Source organism: Macaca nemestrina, chromosome 1, assembly GCF_043159975.1.
Source record: "Macaca nemestrina isolate mMacNem1 chromosome 1, mMacNem.hap1, whole genome shotgun sequence".
NCBI lineage: Eukaryota > Metazoa > Chordata > Mammalia > Primates > Cercopithecidae > Macaca > Macaca nemestrina.
Window position 1 is genome coordinate 109,584,162 of NC_092125.1, and position 19,031 is coordinate 109,603,192.

Consider the following 19,031-nt stretch of genomic DNA (forward strand, 5'->3'; position numbering starts at 1 on the left):
AGTAGTGTATAATTTACACACATACTTGTTTTTTTTTGGGTTTTTTTTTTGTTTTTTTTTTGTTGAGACAGAGTCTCCCTGTGTCGCCCAGACTGGAGTGCAGTGGCCGGATCTCAGCTCACTGCAAGCTCCGCCTCCCGGGTTCACGCCATTCTCCTGCCTCAGCCTCCCGAGTAGCTGGGACTACAGGCGTCCGCCACCTCGCCCGGCTAGTTTTTTGTATTTTTTAGTAGAGACGGGGTTTCACCGTGTTAGCCAGGATGGTCTCGATCTCCTGACCTTGTGATCTGCCCGTCTCGGCCTCCCAAAGTGCTGGGATTACAGGCTTGAGCCACCGCGCCCGGCTACACACATACTTGTAACAAATCCTCTAACAGAACACTTATTTTTATGACAATGAATTTTTCCCCTGCATTTGCTTAAATCAAGAAATACTAAAATAGCTAGTTCAACTCTCTAGCTCCCAAATTTCACAGATATAATTACTAGTAAGCACTCAAAATCTTCATTGCTGTGTTCTGGCAAGCTAGAGTTATTTCAAAGATTTCATCCTGCACCATCCTTCAGATGATGAACCTCACTCATCTGGGTTAGTTTGCTTATCTCTTTTTTTTTTGAGACAGAGTTTTGCTCGTGTTGCCCAGGCTGGAGAGCAGTGGTGCGATCGCAGCTCACAGCAACCTCCACCTCCCGGGTTCAAGCAATTCTCCTGCCTCAGCCTCCTGAGTAGCTGGGATTACAAGCATGCACCACCACACTCGGCTAAGTTTTGTATTTTTAGTACAGACGGGGTTTTTCCATGTTGGTCAAGCTGGTCTCAAACTCCCGATATCAGGTGATCCACCCACCTCGGCCTCCCAAACTGCTGGGATTATAGGCGTGAGCCACTGCGCCCAACAGTGCTTATATCTTTGTTTGGCCTTTTTTTTTTTTTTTTGAGAAAGAGGTTTGCTCTCGTCGCCCAGGTTGGAGTGCAGTGATGAAATCTTGATTCACTGCAACCTCCGCCTCTCGGGTTCAAGCGATTCTCCTGCCTCAGCCTCCTGGGTAGCTGGGATTACAGGCATCCACCAACACACCCCACTAATTGTTTGTATTTTTAGTAGAGATGGGGTTTCGCCATCTTGGGCAGGCTGGTCTCAAATTCCTGACCTCAGATGATCTGCCCACCTCGACCTCCCAGAGTACTGGGATTACAGGCGTGAGCCACCAAGCTCAGCTTGTTTATCTCTAAAAAAGGAGAATCCTTTGAGCTGGAACTTAAAAAACTTAAAATCAGGCCGGACATGGTGGCTCACGCCTGTAATCCCAGCACTCTGGGAGGCCGAGGTGGGTGGATCACGAGGTCAGGAGTTCGAGACCAGCCTGGCCAATATGGGGAAACCTGGTCTCTACTAAAAAATACAAAAATTAGCCAGGTATGGTGGCATGTGTCTATAGTCCCAGCTACTCAGGAGGCTGAGGCAGGAGAATTGCTGGAACCTGGGAGGTGGAGGTTGCCGTGAGCCGGGATTGCGCCACTGCACTCCAGCCTAGGTGACAGAGCAAGACTCGGTCTAAAAAAAAAAAAAAAAAAAAAATTAAAATTAAAATTAAGAAGGAGAGAAGTTGCACTAGTTCTTCCTCAAAGTAGTGCAAACCTGTGTGGTCCCCTATCTCTTCCCACCTCCTTGACCGTAGTGCTCCCTAATACTACCTTAAAGTTGGAACTCTGACCAGTACCTGAAATACAGATTTTTTTTTTAAAGGGAATTTTATAACACAGAATGTTTTAACTTCTTGTCAGACATCCATTCTCAAATACCAATTCATAGCATGCTCCACCTAGCAAGAAGGTATGGGAGCTCTATTGACTTGTTTAATCCATTCCCAACACAGGCAATATGAAACAGAAGGATAGGTATGGTAAAAATTTTGGACTTCAATAGATAACTTATGCTGACTCATATACTCCTAAAATCAAACCAGAAACATTAAATGCTGAAATAAAACCAACCACAGGTAGTCGGATTCATAGATAGAAAAAAAAAATTACACAATTTCTACTAGAAGTGAATTTTTAAACTAGTAAAAGAGACAAAATGGGCTAAATTCTTAAATCCTATTCCACTTTACAAACTGACCCATAGCATCCTCCTTGGACTCTCCCTGTGTCCTTTTTACCCACAACACACATTCCCACATATGCACCCCTTAGAGGAACTGATTTCCTGGAAAGACTACTTAGCCAAGTCCTGAGGTAATCTGTCTGACCTGGTGATTCTCTCAGTTAAGGGATGGATACTCATTTGTCCCTCCTCCCTCCCTTACCACTTTACACATCTCCCTGCTTCATTCTGCTCCAGGAAAACAGTATTTATCATTCTAGCTCCAGGATGAGATCAGACATTTCCACTAGACTTCAAAAATACACATCCATCTATCCATCCATCCATTCATCCATTTATATATATAAATAAATGTCAATGACAAAAAATTTTTTTTCTACAGCAATTGCTAAAAGTCTGGAAAAAAGATCACCTGGAGACCCAAACTCTAGTACTTAGGAATGTGTGAAAAATATCACACCAAGTTTAAAAATAACTCTTTAATCATATGCACATAAGGGGAATAAAGGGCAACACCAGGCTGACTCGGGAGGGGAGCAAGATATTCTCCCTTTGTCCCAGTGTCTGCTTGGCACAGTTCTGAGATCACACAACAAGTGGGAGTGGGTTGGGAAATAGAATAAGTGAGAGGACTGAAGAGACAAAGGCAAGGGGGGGAGAGGCAAGGGCTTGCAGTAGTCTCAATCAGTGGACTCTAACACAGATTCACTCAGCGCAAGGTCCCAGTAGTGTTCAGCCCCATGCTTTTTGAAATGCTCACGAGCCATGTTCTCTGTAGGACACTGTTTAAACTTCATCTCTCCAAAGCTCCGGTCTTTGGCTGTACCCTAGGAAAGAGATATGTAATAAAAACACTTCAATTTCTTATTTAAATCAGATATAATATTCTTTTATAAGACCTAGTAACATTTGTGAGACATGTGCCCAGCTGAACGTGATTTTATGGTTAAAAAAAAAAAATTGTGACCTCCATTTCCTTGGATATTTGTATGAGTTTTTATGAATTCATATGTATAAGGTTTTTAGATTTTTGAAATGAGGATGGGCCGGGCGCGGTGGCTCAAGCCTGTAATCCCAGCACTTTGGGAGGCCGAGACGGGCGGATCACGAGGTCAGGAGATCGAGACCATCCTGGCTAACACGGTGAAACCCCGTCTCTACTAAAAATACAAAAACTTAGCCGGGCGAGGTGGCAGGCACCTGTAATCCCAGCTACTCGGGAGGCTGAGGCAGGAGAATGGCGTGAACCCGGGAGGCGGAGCTTGCAGTGAGCTGAGATCCGGCCACTGCACTCCAGCCTGGGTGACAGAGCGAGACTCCGTCTCAAAAAAAAAAAAAAAAAAGAAATGAGGATGAGGAATTCTTTGCTCTGGTGCCTGGGTGGAACAGCAAGTCAGGAAGAACTATGGAAGGTGGAATGAGATAAACTTATCTCCCACCAGGCCTTCAGGACTAAATTTGGGCCTTCAAAAAGGCCGAAAAAACTATTTATACAAGCAGAAGGCTTTGGGGCCCAGCAACAAAGAACAACTCCGGGTGGGGAACAGAAGAAGAGCAGGTACCAGCAGAGAATTACAACAGAAAAAGACAGTACTGGGTAGAACGGCATTCTTGCCAAAGGCACCAGCAGCAATGGCAGTCATAAAGCACTACCTCAAGAGGCTTTCAGGGAGTAGACTCCAATAAGGAGGCTGGAGCAGAACTTGGCTTATTTCTGAACATGAAAGACAATTCCTGAAAACTAAATTCCTACAACATTAATACTGGTTCTCTTTTTTTTTTTTTTTTTTTTTTTTGAGACAGAGTATCGCTGTCGCCCAGGCTGGAGTGCAGTGGCCGGATCTCAGCTCACTGCAAGCTCCGCCTCCCGGGTTTACGCCATTCTCCTGCCGCAGCCTCCCAAGTAGCTGGGACTACAGGCGCCCGCCACCTCGCCCGGCTAGTTTTTTTGTATTTTTAGTAGAGACGGGGTTTCACCATGTTAGCCAGGATGGTCTAGATCTCCTGACCTTGTGATCCGCCCGTCTCGGCCTCCCAAAGTGCTGGGATTACAGGCTTGAGCCACCGCGCCCGGCCAATACTGGTTCTCTAAGAAGCCGCGACTTTTTCAGTAAGTACTCTTCAGAGATAAATAGAAGAAAATTGAAAAGAGATGAGGGGGCTGAGATATGTGAAGATATGGGCGCAGTAGCTCATGCCTATAATCCCAGCACTCTGGGAGGCTGAGATGGGAGGATCAGTCAAGGCTAAGAGTTCGAGACAAGCCTAGGCAACATAGTGAGACTGGATTTCTAAAAATTAGCCAGGCACAGTGGTGTGGACCTGAGGTCTCAGATACTTGAGAAGCTGAGACTGGAGAATTGCTTGTCCCTAGGAGTTCAAGGCTGCAGTGAGCTATGACTGCACCGCTGCACGCCAGCCTGGGCAACAGAGCAAGACCCTGTCTCTAAAAAAAAAAAAAAAAATTGGCCGGGCACGGTGGCTCAAGCCTGTAATCCCAGCACTTGGGAGGCCGAGGCGGGTGGATCACGAGGTCAGGAGATCGAGACCATCCTGGCTAACATGGTGAAACCCCGTCTCTACTAAAAATACAAAAAACTAGCCGGGCGTTGTGGCGGGTGCCTGTAGTCCCAGCTACTCGGAGGCTGAGGCGGGAGAATGGCATGAACCCGGGAGGCGGAGCTTGCAGTGAGCCGAGATCACGCCACTGCACTCCAGCCTGGGAGACACAGCGAGACTCCGTCTCAAAAAAAAAAAAAATTGATTTAAAAAAAAGATAATATGCAGGTGGGAACTTACTAAACAGAGAAACAAATACTATGGTTATTATCATCTAATTTGTATGCATAAATTGAAGAATCTGGGATAAGGCAGAAGGATACATGAAAACCTTTTTTTTAATTTTTATTTTTTTATTGCTCCTTCAGAAGAAAAACTATTAATAGCAATTACCTATAAAGACTGGTCTGAAGAGATCAGAGAGAATAGGAAGAGACCTTTTGTTTTTGAGAAACAGTCTCGCACTGTCGCCCAGGCTGGAGTGCAATGGTGTGATCTCGGCTCACTGTAACCTCCGTCTCCCGGATTCAAGCGATTCTCCTGCCTCAGCCTCCCAAGTAGCTGCAATTACAGGCACCGGCCACCACGGCCAGCTAATTTTTGTATTTTTAGTAGAGACGGGGTTTCACCATGTTGGCCAGGTTGGTCTCAAATTCCTGACCTCGTGATCCGCCCGCCTTGGCCTCCCAAAGTGCTGGATTACAGGCGTGAACCACCATGCCCGGCCTGAGACTTTTTCTTTTTTTGTTAAGACAGGGTCTCACTCTGGTGCCCAGGCTGGAGTCCAGTGGCACAATCACAGCTCACTGCAGCTTCAAACTCCCAAGCTGAAGCAATCCTCCCACCTCAGCTTCTCAAGTAGCTGGGACTACAAGCAGACACCACCAGGCCTGGCTAATTTTTGTATTTTTTGTAGAGACGAGGTTTCCCCATGTTGCCCAGGCTGGTCTTGAACTCCTGAGCTCAAGTGATCCAACCACTTCATCCTCTCAAAGTGCTGGGATTATAGGCGTAAGCCACTGTGCTGGGTCTCAGTAAGCCACTGTGCTGGGTCTCAGTAAGTACTCTTCTGTATAATTAGAATTTTTTTTTTTTTTTTTTTTGAGACGGAGTCTGGCTCTGTCACCCAGGCTGGAGTGCAGTGGCCGCATCTCAGCTCACTGCAAGCTCCGCCTCCCGGGTTTATGCCATTCTCCTGCCTCAGCCTCCCGAGTAGTTGGGACTACAGGTGTCCGCCACCTCGCCCGGCTAGTTTTTTGTATTTTTTTTTTTTTTTAGTAGAGACGGGGTTTCACCGTGTCAGCCAGGATGGTCTCGATCTCCTGACCTCGTGATCTGCCCGTCTCGGCCTCCCAAAGTGCTAGGATTACAGGCTTGAGCCACCACGCCAGGCCTAGAATTTTTTTTTTCATCTTAATAAACATTTACTACTTTTGTAATAACATACTGCTTTTATAATAAAGAATTCATTAACAGAAACAAGCACATTTTAGTGCTTGCTTCAGCAGCACATATACTAGAAATAAGTACATTTTAAAAATAGAAGATATATAGCCAGGCGTGGTGACTCATGCCTGTAATCCCAGCACTTTGGGAGGCCAAGGTGGTCGGATCACCTGAGGTCAGGAGTTCAAGACCAGCTTGACCAACATGATGAAACCCCATCTCTACTAAAAATACAAAATTAGCCAGGCATGGTGGCTCATGCCTGTAATCCCAGCTACTCGGGAGGTTGAGGCAGGAGAATCGCTTGAACCCAAGAGGCAGTGGTTGCGGTGAGCTGAGATTGCACCATTGCACTCCAGTCTGGGCAACAAGGGCAAAACTCTGTCTCAAAAAAAAAAAAAAAAAAATGCGGGTGCTGGGCACAGTGGCTCATGCCTGTAATCCCAGCACTCTGGGAGGCCAAGGCAGGTGTATCACCTGAGGTCGGGAGTTTGAGACCAGCCTGAGCAACATGAAGAAACCCCGTCTCTACTAAAAATACAAAACTTAGTTGGGCATGGCGGCATATGCCTGTAATCCGAGCTACTTGGGAGGCTGAGGCAGAAGAATTGCTTGAACCCGGGAGGTAAAGGTTGCGGTAAGCCAAGATCACACCATTGCACTCCACCCTGGGCGACAGAGCAACAAGAGCAAAACTCCGTACCCTCCACCCACCCCCAAAAAAGATATACATGTACTATACCTAAAAACAAACATGAAAACATTAATACTGGTTTTAATACTGGTTCTCTAAGAAGCCTTCAAGGATTAAAGAACTAGATAACCATAAAAAATATTCCACTTGAAGAGTGATTTAGTCACATTTTATGAAGTACTATCACACAATTATCTAATTTCATTCTCAAAAAATTGACAATATAGATAGCAAACAGTATCCACATTTTATAGCTAAGGCAACAGAATTTGACGTTAAGTGTCTTGCCCAGATTACACAGCTAATAAGCAGCACTGCCCAGCCTCCTAACTTTATATTCTTAAGTATCATACTTCCTTCACTATATCCAAAGGTAAATCCCACAGCAATTCATTCCCCTCTTTCCAAGTCTCATATTCATGACTGTGAAATAAACAATTTTTGGTAGAGAATTTGTATTCCTGCTACCAGCAGCACTGTCCACACACTTCCCCAGATAGCATATACTAAATAATCATCAATTTAACTAAACAGATGATCAGGAAGAATTTATTGCCAACCATTTAAAAATGGATTCCAAAAAGAAACATAAATTATTTAAGGGATTATTCACTGATTAGATCTTACATTCCATTGCTCTACTTAAATAGTATAAATAATCAGGAGTTGGCTAAAGTTTTACAATGTTTTACAAAGGATCACCTACCTCCCAGACTAGTACACATTTGTTGGTTTTCTTCACAGCTTCCTCATCAGATTCCTCATCATCTGGAAGAGAAATCTTGTTATAGACTTAGACTTGAGATTCAGGTTCTAAAGAAACAATATTCAAGTCTAACCAAACTCTTAAATATTGTCACCCTTTTTATGTGTTGGACCAAATGTTTTATTTTCTGTTGCTCTTTATTTTCCCCAAATTAGACTTGAAGCTCCAAGTAAAAAGGAATATTAATTAATACAATTAGCATTTACTTAGCACTTGTTATGAATCAAGAGCTGTAACAGGTACTGGGAATAAGGAAATAAAAGACAAGCAGTCAAGAATAAAAACTTGTCCTAGGTACTCTGGGAAGCAGGCTTCAGATGTCAACATCATTTATTACTCTCAAAAAACTTTCGCCCAATGGAGGAAGGCAGATATACCAAATCAAAATTATCGGCCAGTGTGGTGGCTCACGCCTGTAATCCTAGCACTTTGGGAGGCTGAGGTGAGTGGATCACTTGAAGTCAAGAGTTTCAGACCAACCTAGCCAACATGGTGAAACCTCATCTCTACTAAAAACACAAAAATTAGCCAGGCGTGGTGGCGGGTGCCTGTAATCCCAGCTTCTCAGGAGGCCGAGGCAGGAGAATCACTTGAACCTGGGAGGCGGAGGTTGCTGTGAGCCAAGATGGTGCCACTGCACTCCAGCCTGGGCAACAGAGCAAAAACTCCATCTCAAAAAAAAAAAAAAAAATGCACGTGTAAAACAAAATAAAATATACACCAATTATATTACAAAAATGTACTTTAAATACTTCAAGGACAAAAAGTCAGGAAGGCTAGTTAGGTAAAGTTAAGAAAAGGCTCTCTGTAGATTTTATTTTTTATTCTTGGGTCTCTTAAGATGAACTCTCTGCAGATTTTATTCATATTTTTATTTTTTTGAGACAGAGTCTCACTCTCTCACTCAGGCTGGAGTGCAGTGGTACAATCTTGGCTCACTGCAACCTCTGCTTCCCCCGTTCCAAATGCTTCTCCTGCCTAGGCCTCCCGAGTAGCTGGGGTTACAGGCACACACTGCCATGCCCAGCTCATTTTTGTATTTTTTAGTAGAGATGGGGTTTCACCATGTCAGGCTGGTCTCAAACTCCTGATCTCAGGTGATCCACCCGCCTCAGCCTCCCAAAGTGCTGGGATTACAGGCATGAGCCACCACGCCCAGCCTCTCTGCAGATTTTAAATGCTAATCCAGGTCTTCAAAGATGAGAATGAACACTAATGGAAGTATGATGGCCAGAAGCATGTCAGATACAGACAGTCCTTGACTTAGAATTTTTTGCCTTGAGTACAGTGTGAAAGTGATAAATATTTAGTAGAAAATGTATTTCAAATTTTAAATTTTGAGATTTTCCTGGGCTAGCAATATGCAGTAAAATACTCTTACGTGAGATAAAAATAGGCTTTGTGTAAGATGATTTTGCCCAGCTGTAGGCTAATCTAAGTATTCTGAGAAAGTTTAAGGAAGGCTAGGCTAAGTTATGATGTCCTAAAGATCAGATGTATTAAATGCATTTTTTTTTTTTTTTTTTTTTGAGATGGAGTCTCGCTCTGTCACCCAAGCTGGAGTGCAGTGGTGCAATCACAGCTTACTGCAACCTCCGCCTCCCAGGTTCAAGCGATTCTCCTGCCTCAGCCTCCCGAGTAGCTGGGATTACAGAGGCCCACCACCATGCCCCGAATTTTTGTGTTTTTAGTAGAGATGGGGTTTCACCATGTTGGCCAGGCTGGTTACGAACTCCAGACCTCAAATGATCTGCTTTCCTGGGCCTCCGAAAGTGCTGGGATTATATGTGTGAGCCACTGCACCTGGCCTTAAATGCATCTTTGACTTAACGATATTTTCAACTTATCTTAGGTTTATTGGAACTAACCCCATTATAAGTTGAGGAGCATATGTGTGAGCATGTACATGTATACATATATGTGTATGTATATATATATATAAAAAAAACAGGCAAAAGAAAAAGTAGTTTGATCAAAGCAGAGCTTTTTTGACCTGAAAATCTTTTTGCCTTCAATGCTTAAAAAAAAAAAAAATCAAATAATAATATAATATAGACACTGTACACATGAATGTATAGCTTACTGGATTTGCTTTTTCTTTTTGAGACAGGGTCTCATTCTGTCACCCAGGCTGGATTGCAGTGGCACAATCACAGCTTACTGCAGCCTTGACCTCCCCAAGCTCAAGTGATCCTCCCACCTCAGCTTCCTGAGTAGCTGGGAATACAGGTGTGTGCCACCACACCCAGCAAATTTTTGTACTTTTTGTAGAGATGGGGTTTCACCACGTTGTTTGCCCAGGCTGGTCTCGAACTCCTGGCCTCAGGCAATCTGCCCGCCTCAGTCTCCCAAAGTGCTAGGATTACAGGCAGGAGCCACCATGCCTAGCTGCTTGCTGAATTTTCAAATACTGAATAAATTCATATAACCAGTACTCAGATCCAGGACACAGAAACCAGTGGGTAGAAAAGCCTTAAATGATAGGCAAAAAAAAAAAAAAGAAAGCTTTACCATTCATGCATATAATTATATAGTAAATATTATATGAATGTCTAGGAGGCTCAAAGTCTAAATGGGTCTTTCTAAAATTCCTGAACACTATCTAGTGTTAGCAAGAGTGTCACAGGGAGGGAATAAAATGAATGGACAGATGCACCATCCCCACCTCCCACAGCTCTCCCACTTAATCCCCTCTAACCCCCATTCACCATCTCCCTTCGTGTTAGATGTCTGTTCATCCCACTTTATCCGATGCAGCATAAGACGCTTAAATTTCTTCTGGGCCTTGGGGCCTGGAAACAGAGAAGAAGAATTTTGCCAGAACTGTGGAAGATGATGGGTTAGAAAGAACCTCTGAGCTCAGACATTAATGTGGTAGTTGAAGCAATCCCAGGACCACATCTTAGGGCCTTCTATTCCAATAAACACAGAAGCAATGACCTAGCATATTATATCAGGTATGGCACTAAAATACTATCTTTTTCTCCTTTCTCCCCACAATGCTAATCACTCTAAGCCCAGGGTTGTCTGGGGACAGTCTCCCTCAAGTTTTTCAGACTCACCCCCTTCCACTACTACCACGTTGACATCCTTGTGCAGTACCACCACCCCTGTCAGGTACAGTTGCCCAGCATTGGCTTCAATCTTGAACTTCTTGGCTGGGTTGCTCAAATTTCGAACTCTGGAGAAGGGAAAGTTTAGTTATGTCTTCCATTTTAGCATCAGCAGCTGCCTGAATGGAGTGGCAAGTAGAGATGAATCCCAAATGGTTTCCTCTCTATAAACAAAGGCCTCTGGAGTAAACAAATAGATGAATGCTTAAAAGGTAGAGTTGATGAGTCTAGAAATATTTCCACACTCTCATATTTTTTCAAAGTCTAGCACTTTACATTACACAATAGCAGGTAACCAAAGTTTACTCTAAGAATCAGGGAGAGGTATTTACTATTATCCAAAAATGCTTATAATCTCATTGTTCTTGACAATGTAAAGACCTACAGACTTTTTGTCCTCTAGACCCTTAGACCCTCATAATATAGGATTACTCGGCTTGGCGCAGTGGCTCACACCTGTAATCCCAGCACTTTGGGAAGCCAAAGTGGGCAGATCACGAGGTCGGGAGTTCGAGACCAGCCTAGCCAACATGGTGAAACCCCATCTCTACTAAAAACACAAAAATTAGCCAGGCGTGGGGGTGCATGCCTGTAATCCTAGCTACTCAGGAGGCTGAGGCAGGAGAATCGCTTGAACCTGGGAGGCAGAGGCTGCAGTGTGCCGAGATTGTGCCACTGCACTCCAGCCTGGGCAACAAGACTGAAACTCCATCTTAAATAAATAAATAAATAAATAAATAAATAAACAAATGAAATCTATATAGGATCACTATATAGGCATGAAAATTTTCTAGGAGGAGATGTGAAAAACTGTTAATAGCAATTACCTAAAGAGAGTGGTTCTAAGGGATCACAGAATAGAAAGGAGACATTCTGAGTAAGTGTTCTTCTGTATTGTCAGACAATTTTTTAAATCTTAATAAACATTCACTACTTTTGTAATAATGTACTTTTATAATAAAGAACTAGTTAATAGAAATAAGCACATTTTAAAAATAGAATATAAACATGTACTCAACATAAAAAAATAAAAACATTAAATCAACACAAAGGTAGAAAAATATTTACAACATATAAAACGCATTTTGGAGTGAGGATGAAACACAGCAATACATCAGGGTAAGGATATGACTACCGAGGAAAGAAAATTTGTAATGCTTCCATGGATGTTGGAAGCAAACTCAGACCATTTAAAAAAAAAGATGAAAAAAAAAAAGAAATAGGATGATATTTTATAGTCCTCAAACGACATACAATCTTTAGTTCATATCTTGGCCTGAACAAGTATATTGATTTGTTCATTTTTTCAGAACTAATAGTCTGGTAAAAAAAGAAGACTTCAGAGGGAAGACTTGGATAACCATAAACATAAGTCATTAACCCTCGCTATTTTACAAGATTTACTAGCTCTTGATCCACACTAGGGTCATTAAAAGAGAGTAGGAACTGGTGTCAGGTATGCTTTTAGGCCACAATGATTCTGCCTCAAGCACTTGGAAAATGTTTTAGTAATTCTAAGGGGAAGGTCGGCCCAGTATGGACACCTACCTATATACAGATATGTGTACCCCCTGTGAAATGTCTTCTTTAAGCTTTTTAATTTTCTTGACCTTTCTCTGTTCTGCTGTGAGTTTTCGGGCAGCGTTGGCCTCTTCATGCGCTCTGTCGTGACAGGAAGGACATCCACAAGTGAGAAAGGCATTGAAGATCAGAGGCAGGGCTGAGGGAAAGAGAGAGCAACGGAGAACTCTCCCCTCCCTCCAAATATGGATCCCCCAGAAGAGTTTGGGAAGGGTCCTTGCCCGGGGTTTCCACCCAATCCCATGGCACTTACTTCTGTCTTTTTGCCATCTGAGCTCTGACATGGGCTTCTACCTTCGTGGGGTCTTGAACAGCTTCTGTTCCTAATACTCGCATCAGATTAGAAATTCTCACTGCAGTGAAGAGAGGACAGCAGTCAATCTTTGAAGTCACTTCTCCAGCTGGAGTAACTTGTTATCTCTTCTACACCAATTCATATTATTTACCTATTTCAAATCTCTGCTTCTAAACTCACTTCCTCCAATAACTACTACCTTGAAAATCTAACCCAATCACTTCAGCATTTGCAGAAGTTCACACAATTAAGTTGAAGATTGGTACTTATCACAGCATCTAGTGAAAGAGTTCAGTCCTCAGTCAAAATATTGCTGAACGAGAATGTAACTACAGGGGCAATTTCTTTATCCTGCACTTTCATTGTAAAAATTAAAACATTAAGAATTATGTACATAAAAAGTCTACCCAAATACTGCAACTACTATCTCCATGAATTTCAAGACCTGTATTCTTCCAGGAAAACCAGAGTGTTGTATGATCAGTATGCTTAAAAATAAGCCTTAAATGGCCTCTATAATGAATGTGTTGACCTATCTTAATATGAAAAGATGGTAGAACACTTGGAGAAAAAAGACCCCAAGAATGATTCTTAGAAACAGAAATCACTCAGACATAGAGAGATGTTAAAGTTCCTCCAGAATTAAAGACATAAACTTGCCACTCTTTTTAACAGCAGAGGCCACTAAGAGATGTACCTTTGGGTTCTGGAGGAGGCATCAGGCCCAGCCTGACTTTTTCTTGTAGTTCCTTCTGTGCTTCCCTCCTTGTTTGTCTCCGAAGTTTTTTCTGTTCCTTCTTGGTAAGATATACTCCCAGAGTAACTGGTGTGTCATTGTCAACTGTCAGGGCAGAGATTAGTATACCAAAGCAATAAGAAAATTATATATATATATATATATATATATTTTCCCCCCCACTCTGTCACCCAGGCTGGAGTGCAATGGCCCGATCTCAGCTCACTGCAGCCTCAAGTAATTCTCCTGCCTCAGCCTCCCGAGTAGCTAGGATTACAGGCACATGTCACCATGCCTGGCTAATGTTTGTATTTTTAGTAGAGACGGGGTTTCACCATGTTGGCCAGGCATGAGCCACCATGCCTGGACAGCAATAAGAATATTAAAGAGACCTAGATAAATATCAATATCATTAAAAGAAACTTTAGGCTGGACGCAGTGGCTTATGCCTAAAGCACTTTGGTAGGCCAAGGTGGGAGGATTGCTTGAGCCCAAGAGTTCCAGACCAGCCTGGACAACCAAGTGAGACTCAACTCTATTATAAACATTTTATGTAAAAAATATATTGAGGCCAGGTGCAGTGGCTCATGCCTGTAATACCAGCACTTTGGGAGGCAGGGACGGGCAGATCACAAGGTCAAGAGATCGAGACCAGCCTGGCCAACATGGTGAAACCCCGACTCCACTAAAAGTACAAATATTAGCTGGGCATGGTGGCACACGCCTGTAGTCCCAGCTACTCGGGAGGCTGAGGCAGCAGAATCACTTGAATCCAGGAGGCGGAGGTTGCAGTGAGCTGAGATTGTGCCACTGCACTCTAGCCTGGCGATAGAGTGAGACTCCATCTAAAAAAAAAAATATGTGTGTGTGTCTGTGTGTATATATATATATAAACTTTAAATAGAAAACGGAGAAAACTTGTTAAGGAATCAGTAAGATTAAAATCAGTTCAGGCCTGGTGCCCAGCAGTATATTTTTAAAAAACATTCTTATCTTTTTTTTTTTTTTTTTTTTTTGAGACGGAGTCTCGCTCTGTTGCCCAGACTGGGGTACAGTGGCACAATCTCGGATCACTGCACGCTCTGCCTCCCAGGTTCACACCATTCTCCTGCCTCAGCCTCCCGAGTAGCTGGGACTACAGGCACCCACCACCAGGCCTGGTTAATTTTTGTATTTTTAGTAGAGACCGGGTTTCACCTTGTTAGCCAGAGGTCTCAATTTCCTGACCTCATGATCCGCCTGCCTTGGCCTCCCAAAGTGCTGGGATTACAGGCGTGAGCCACCGCGCCCGGTCATTTCTCGCTCTGTCACCCAGGCTTGAGTGCAGTGGCACGATCTCGGCTCACTGAAACCTCTGCCTCCCGGATTCAGGCGATTCTCCTGCCTCAGCCTCCCGAGCAGCTGAGACTTCAGGCACGCACCACCCCCTCCCCAATAATTTTTATATTTTTAGTAGAGACAGGGTTTCACCATATTGGCCAGGCTGGTCTCGAACTCCTGACCTCATAATCCACCTGCCTCAGCCTCCCAAAGTGCTGGGATTACAGGCGTGAGCCACTGCACCCAGCCTCTTTCTTAAGTAGTGTTCTTAGTTGTTTTCCTTTAAGCTGTTAAACTCCCTCATTCAATGATCCCTGGCAAATGCAGAAAACAAAATTAGGGCCAGGTGCGGTGGCTCACACCTGTAAACCCAGCACTTTAGGAGGCTGAGGTGGGAGGATCACTTGAGGTCAGGAGTTCAAGACCAGCATGATCAACATGACAAAACCCTGTCTCTACTAAAAGTACAAAAACTAGCCAGGTGTGGTGGTGGGGACCTATAATCCCAGCTACTTGGGAGGCTGAGGCAGGAGAATCGCTTAAACCTGGCCGGGGAGTGAAAGTTGTAGTGAATGAGTGAATGGAGATTGCGCCATTGCACTCCAGCCTAGGTGACAAAAGTGAAACTCCATCTCAAAAAAAAAAAAAAGCGACTTTGTTTCCCAGTTTCAACTTTGGGAAACTAACAAAAAGTCCTTTGGAGTTAGCATCCCTCACAGTGGGTAGTGGAGCATATCGCATCTAATAACACACCAAACCAAGAGTTTAGCTCTTGCATTTGCATTTAGCTATGGATGCCATGACAACATGTGGTTCTATAAAAGGAGCAAGCTGAGGGCTGCTTCCTAGGAACAACCAGGGAACTGTAAATGTAAAAGCTTCATGAAATTTTTGGGGTTCTTTTTTTTTTAAGAGACAAGGTCTGGCAGTATCACCCAGGCTGGAGTGCAGCAGCGCCATCTCAGCTCACTGCAACTTCTACCTCCCAGGCTCAAGCCATCCTCCACACCTCAGCCTCCCAAGAGGCTGGGACTATAGATGCACGCCACCATGTCCGGCTGATTTTATTTTTTGTAGAGATGGGGTTTTGCTATGCTGCCCAGATCTGGAACTCCTGAGCTCAAGTAATCTGCCCACTTCAGCCTCCCAAAGTGCAGTGATTATAGGCATGAGCCACCATATCCAGCCAAATTATTTTTCCTTGAGATGGGTCTCACTGTGTTGCCCAGACTGGTCTTGAATTCTTGGCCTCAAGCGATCCTCCTGCCGTGGCCTCCCAAAGTGTTTGGATTAGAGGCATGAGCCACCATGCTTGGCTGTCTCATGAAATTCTAAGCACAGGAATATGCACTTAAAATGTATGTTCACTGGTCAAACTACAAACTATTGTTAGGAAAAAAACTGAATTAAAAAAAAAGAATTACACATGGATAGTGGCTACTGTATTGAACAGCACAGATACAGAACATGTTCATCGCTGTATAAATTTCCAGTGGATAATGCTGCTCTAGAGACTTGATTCAGGAATCTATACATTACCTGGAGGATTGAGCTGGGCTGGATGTTCAACAAGATTTGTGATTCCAAAATAATCTTCTCTCTTGGGATTTTCCTCTGTACTAAAATTGTAGGAAGGAAAGAAAACGCGATATGTGGGTAGAGATGATTCTAAGAGAGGAGTCTCAGAAATACAATGAAAAAATCCATTCTCCATAATGGGTTCTTGCGCTTGATATACCTAAAATAGCATTTACGTACCTAAAATATATAATTAAATTACATATAATTTTTATGATGAGAGAACTGAGTCCCTCTATGGTTGAACACACTCTCCACAGCAGTCATTCCCAACCTTTTTTCTACCATGCCACAGCTGATAGATGCTATGTTCTCTCATTAGTGACAATAAGTCCCTGGAACAGTGGCTGACAAAGAATGGGCAAGGAAAGGCTAAGATAAAATCTACTAAAGCCATGTATCAGAATGATGGAGCAGGGCCAGGCGCAGTGGCTTATGCCTATAATCCCAGCACTTTGGGACACCGAGGCAGGTGGATCACCTAAGGTCAGGAGTCTGAGACCAGCTTGCCAAACAGTGAAACCCTTCTCTACTAAAAATATAAAAACTGGCCAGGTGTGGTGGTATTTGCCTGTAGTACTAGATACTCAGGAGGCTGAGCTAGGAGAATCGCTTCAACCCAGGAGACAGAGGTTGCAGTGAGCCGAGATCATGTCACTGCACTCCCAGCTCAGACAACAGAGTGAGACTCTGTCTTTAAAAAACAAAAAACAAAACAAAACAAAACAAAAAACACCGGGCGTAGTGACTCATGCCTGTAATCCCAGCACTTTTGGGAGGCTGAGGCAGGTGGATCACCCGAGGTCGGGAGTTCAAGACCAGTCTGACCAACATGGAGAAACCCATCTCTACTAAAAACACAAAAAATTAGCCAGGCGTGGTGGCGCATGCCTGTAATCTCAGCTACTTGGGAGGCTGAGGCAGGAGAATCACTTGAACCTGTCAGGCGGAGGTTGCAATGAGCCCAGATCGCGCCATTGCACTCCAGCCTGGGCAACAAGAGCGAAACTCTGTCTCAGACAGAAGAAAAAAAAAAAAAAAAATGATGGAGCAGATATATTTAAAGCTCCTCAAATGTGTCTTATATCCTTTTTTTTTTTTTTTTTTTTTGAGACAGAGTTTCACTCTGTTGTCCAGGCTAGAGTGCAGTGGTCATGGTCATAGCTAACTGCAGCACAGACACTCCTGGGCTTGAGTGATTCTCTCACATCAGCCTCCTGGGTAGCCAACCCACCATGCCCAGCTACTTTTTTTTTCTTTTTTAATTTTTATAGAAATGAGGTCTCACCATATTGCCCAAGCTGGTCTTTAACTCCTGGGCTCAAGCAATCCTTCAGCCCTCAGCCTCCAAAAGTGCTGGAAATAACAGGTGTCAGCCACCAAGCCCAGCCTTATAAGATATATTTACAATTATCTCACCTACCAACTAATAATCCTTGCTCTATCACAATGAGATCTTTAGGAAATGTAAACACCTATAATATGTAGCAAAAGAATGTAATTAAGGAAAATAATGCTAAAAACAGGCAACAATGTGTAACAGAGCAAAATTAATTACAGACTTTGCTTTTGTAGATTATTTGTGTCCCTAGTTATCCTACATTAACCCCAAAAGCTAAAAACAACCTATATGATACATCACAAATGCAGGAGCTTGGCCTGGTGCAGTGGCTCATGCCTGTAATCCCAACACTTTGGGAGGCTAAGGCGGGCAGATCACCTGAGGTCAGGAGTTCGAGACCCGCCTGGCCAACATGGCAAAACCCTCTCTCTACCAAAAATACAAAAAGCAGACAGGCGTGGTGGTGCACACCTGTAGTCCCAGATACTCGGGAGGCTGAGGTTCAAGGAGAATTCAAGGAGAATCTCTTGAACCCGGGAGGTGGAGGTTGCAGTGAGCTGAGATCGTGCCACTGCACTCTAGCCTAGGTGACAGAGTGAGACTCCCTCTCAAAACAAAAAACAAAACAAAACAAAACAAAAAACACAGGAGCTTGTGTACAGTTATTTATCTTTCTTGGATTTTAAAATTTTAATTAATGAATGAGTACCATCCTTCCCACTAGCTTTACTAAAAGGTATTAACTTGAATCTTAAAACTCGGCTGATTAAAAACTGTTTTTTTAAAAAGGTACTAAAACAAACTCACAGATCAAAGCCATTGGGAATTATGTAAGAGTCCCACCACTCAATTTCAGGAATATCTCCTTCCTTTAGCTCCTTCTTAGGAGCTATGAGGGCAAGCCTAGTCGAAGTATGGATGCCTGTTTTTCGAGCTGCTTGTGAAATCTCTGCCTGTAGCTTCTCCAGTTGAGCCTAAAAACAAGATAATCCAAGACAGAAAGATAAATTGGAATCATAGAAAACAGAATTTGTAGAATCTCAATTTTTTTTTTTTTCTTTGAGATGGAGTTTCGTTCTGTTGCCCAGGCTGGAGTACAATGGCATGGTCTTGGCTAACAGCAACCTCCGCCTCCCAGGTTCAAGCCATTCTCCTGCCTAAGCCTCTGGAGTAGCTGGGATTACAGGCATGCGCCCCCAACTCCAGCTAATTTTGTATTTTTAGTAGAGATGGGGTTTCTCCATGTTGGTCAGCCTGGTCTCAAACTCCCGACCTCAGGTGATCTGCCTGCCTTGGCCTCCCAAAGTGCTGGGATTACAGGCATGAGCCACTGTGCGGGGCCAGATTCCCAATTTTTTTTTTTTTTTTTTTTTGAGACGGAGTCTCGCTCTGTCACCCAGGCTGGAGTGCAGTGGCGCCATCTTGGCTCACTGTAAGCTCCACCTCCCAGGTTCACGCCATTCTCCTGCCTCAGCCTCCCGAGTAGCTGGGAC

General features: G+C 43.6%; 1 protein-coding gene across 2 annotated transcripts in view; it reads right to left on the reverse strand.

The window, feature by feature from the left end:
* Positions 1 to 2,539: 2,539 nt before the first annotated feature.
* The window catches only part of LOC105497806 (pre-mRNA processing factor 3), a 32,995-nt gene continuing 16,503 nt past the window's right edge, over positions 2,540 to 19,031 (reverse strand). For both annotated transcript variants that reach the window (XM_011769190.3, XM_011769191.3), the window contains exons 8-16: positions 18,346 to 18,512; positions 16,158 to 16,237; positions 13,260 to 13,403; positions 12,521 to 12,620; positions 12,235 to 12,348; positions 10,636 to 10,754; positions 10,282 to 10,365; positions 7,514 to 7,575; positions 2,540 to 2,935 (exon numbers count right to left, since the gene is read on the reverse strand). In XM_011769190.3, coding sequence (XP_011767492.1) covers positions 2,789 to 2,935; positions 7,514 to 7,575; positions 10,282 to 10,365; positions 10,636 to 10,754; positions 12,235 to 12,348; positions 12,521 to 12,620; positions 13,260 to 13,403; positions 16,158 to 16,237; positions 18,346 to 18,512 — 1,017 coding nt within the window. In that variant the 3' untranslated portion in view covers positions 2,540 to 2,788. The remainder of the gene's footprint in view (positions 2,936 to 7,513; positions 7,576 to 10,281; positions 10,366 to 10,635; positions 10,755 to 12,234; positions 12,349 to 12,520; positions 12,621 to 13,259; positions 13,404 to 16,157; positions 16,238 to 18,345; positions 18,513 to 19,031) is intronic.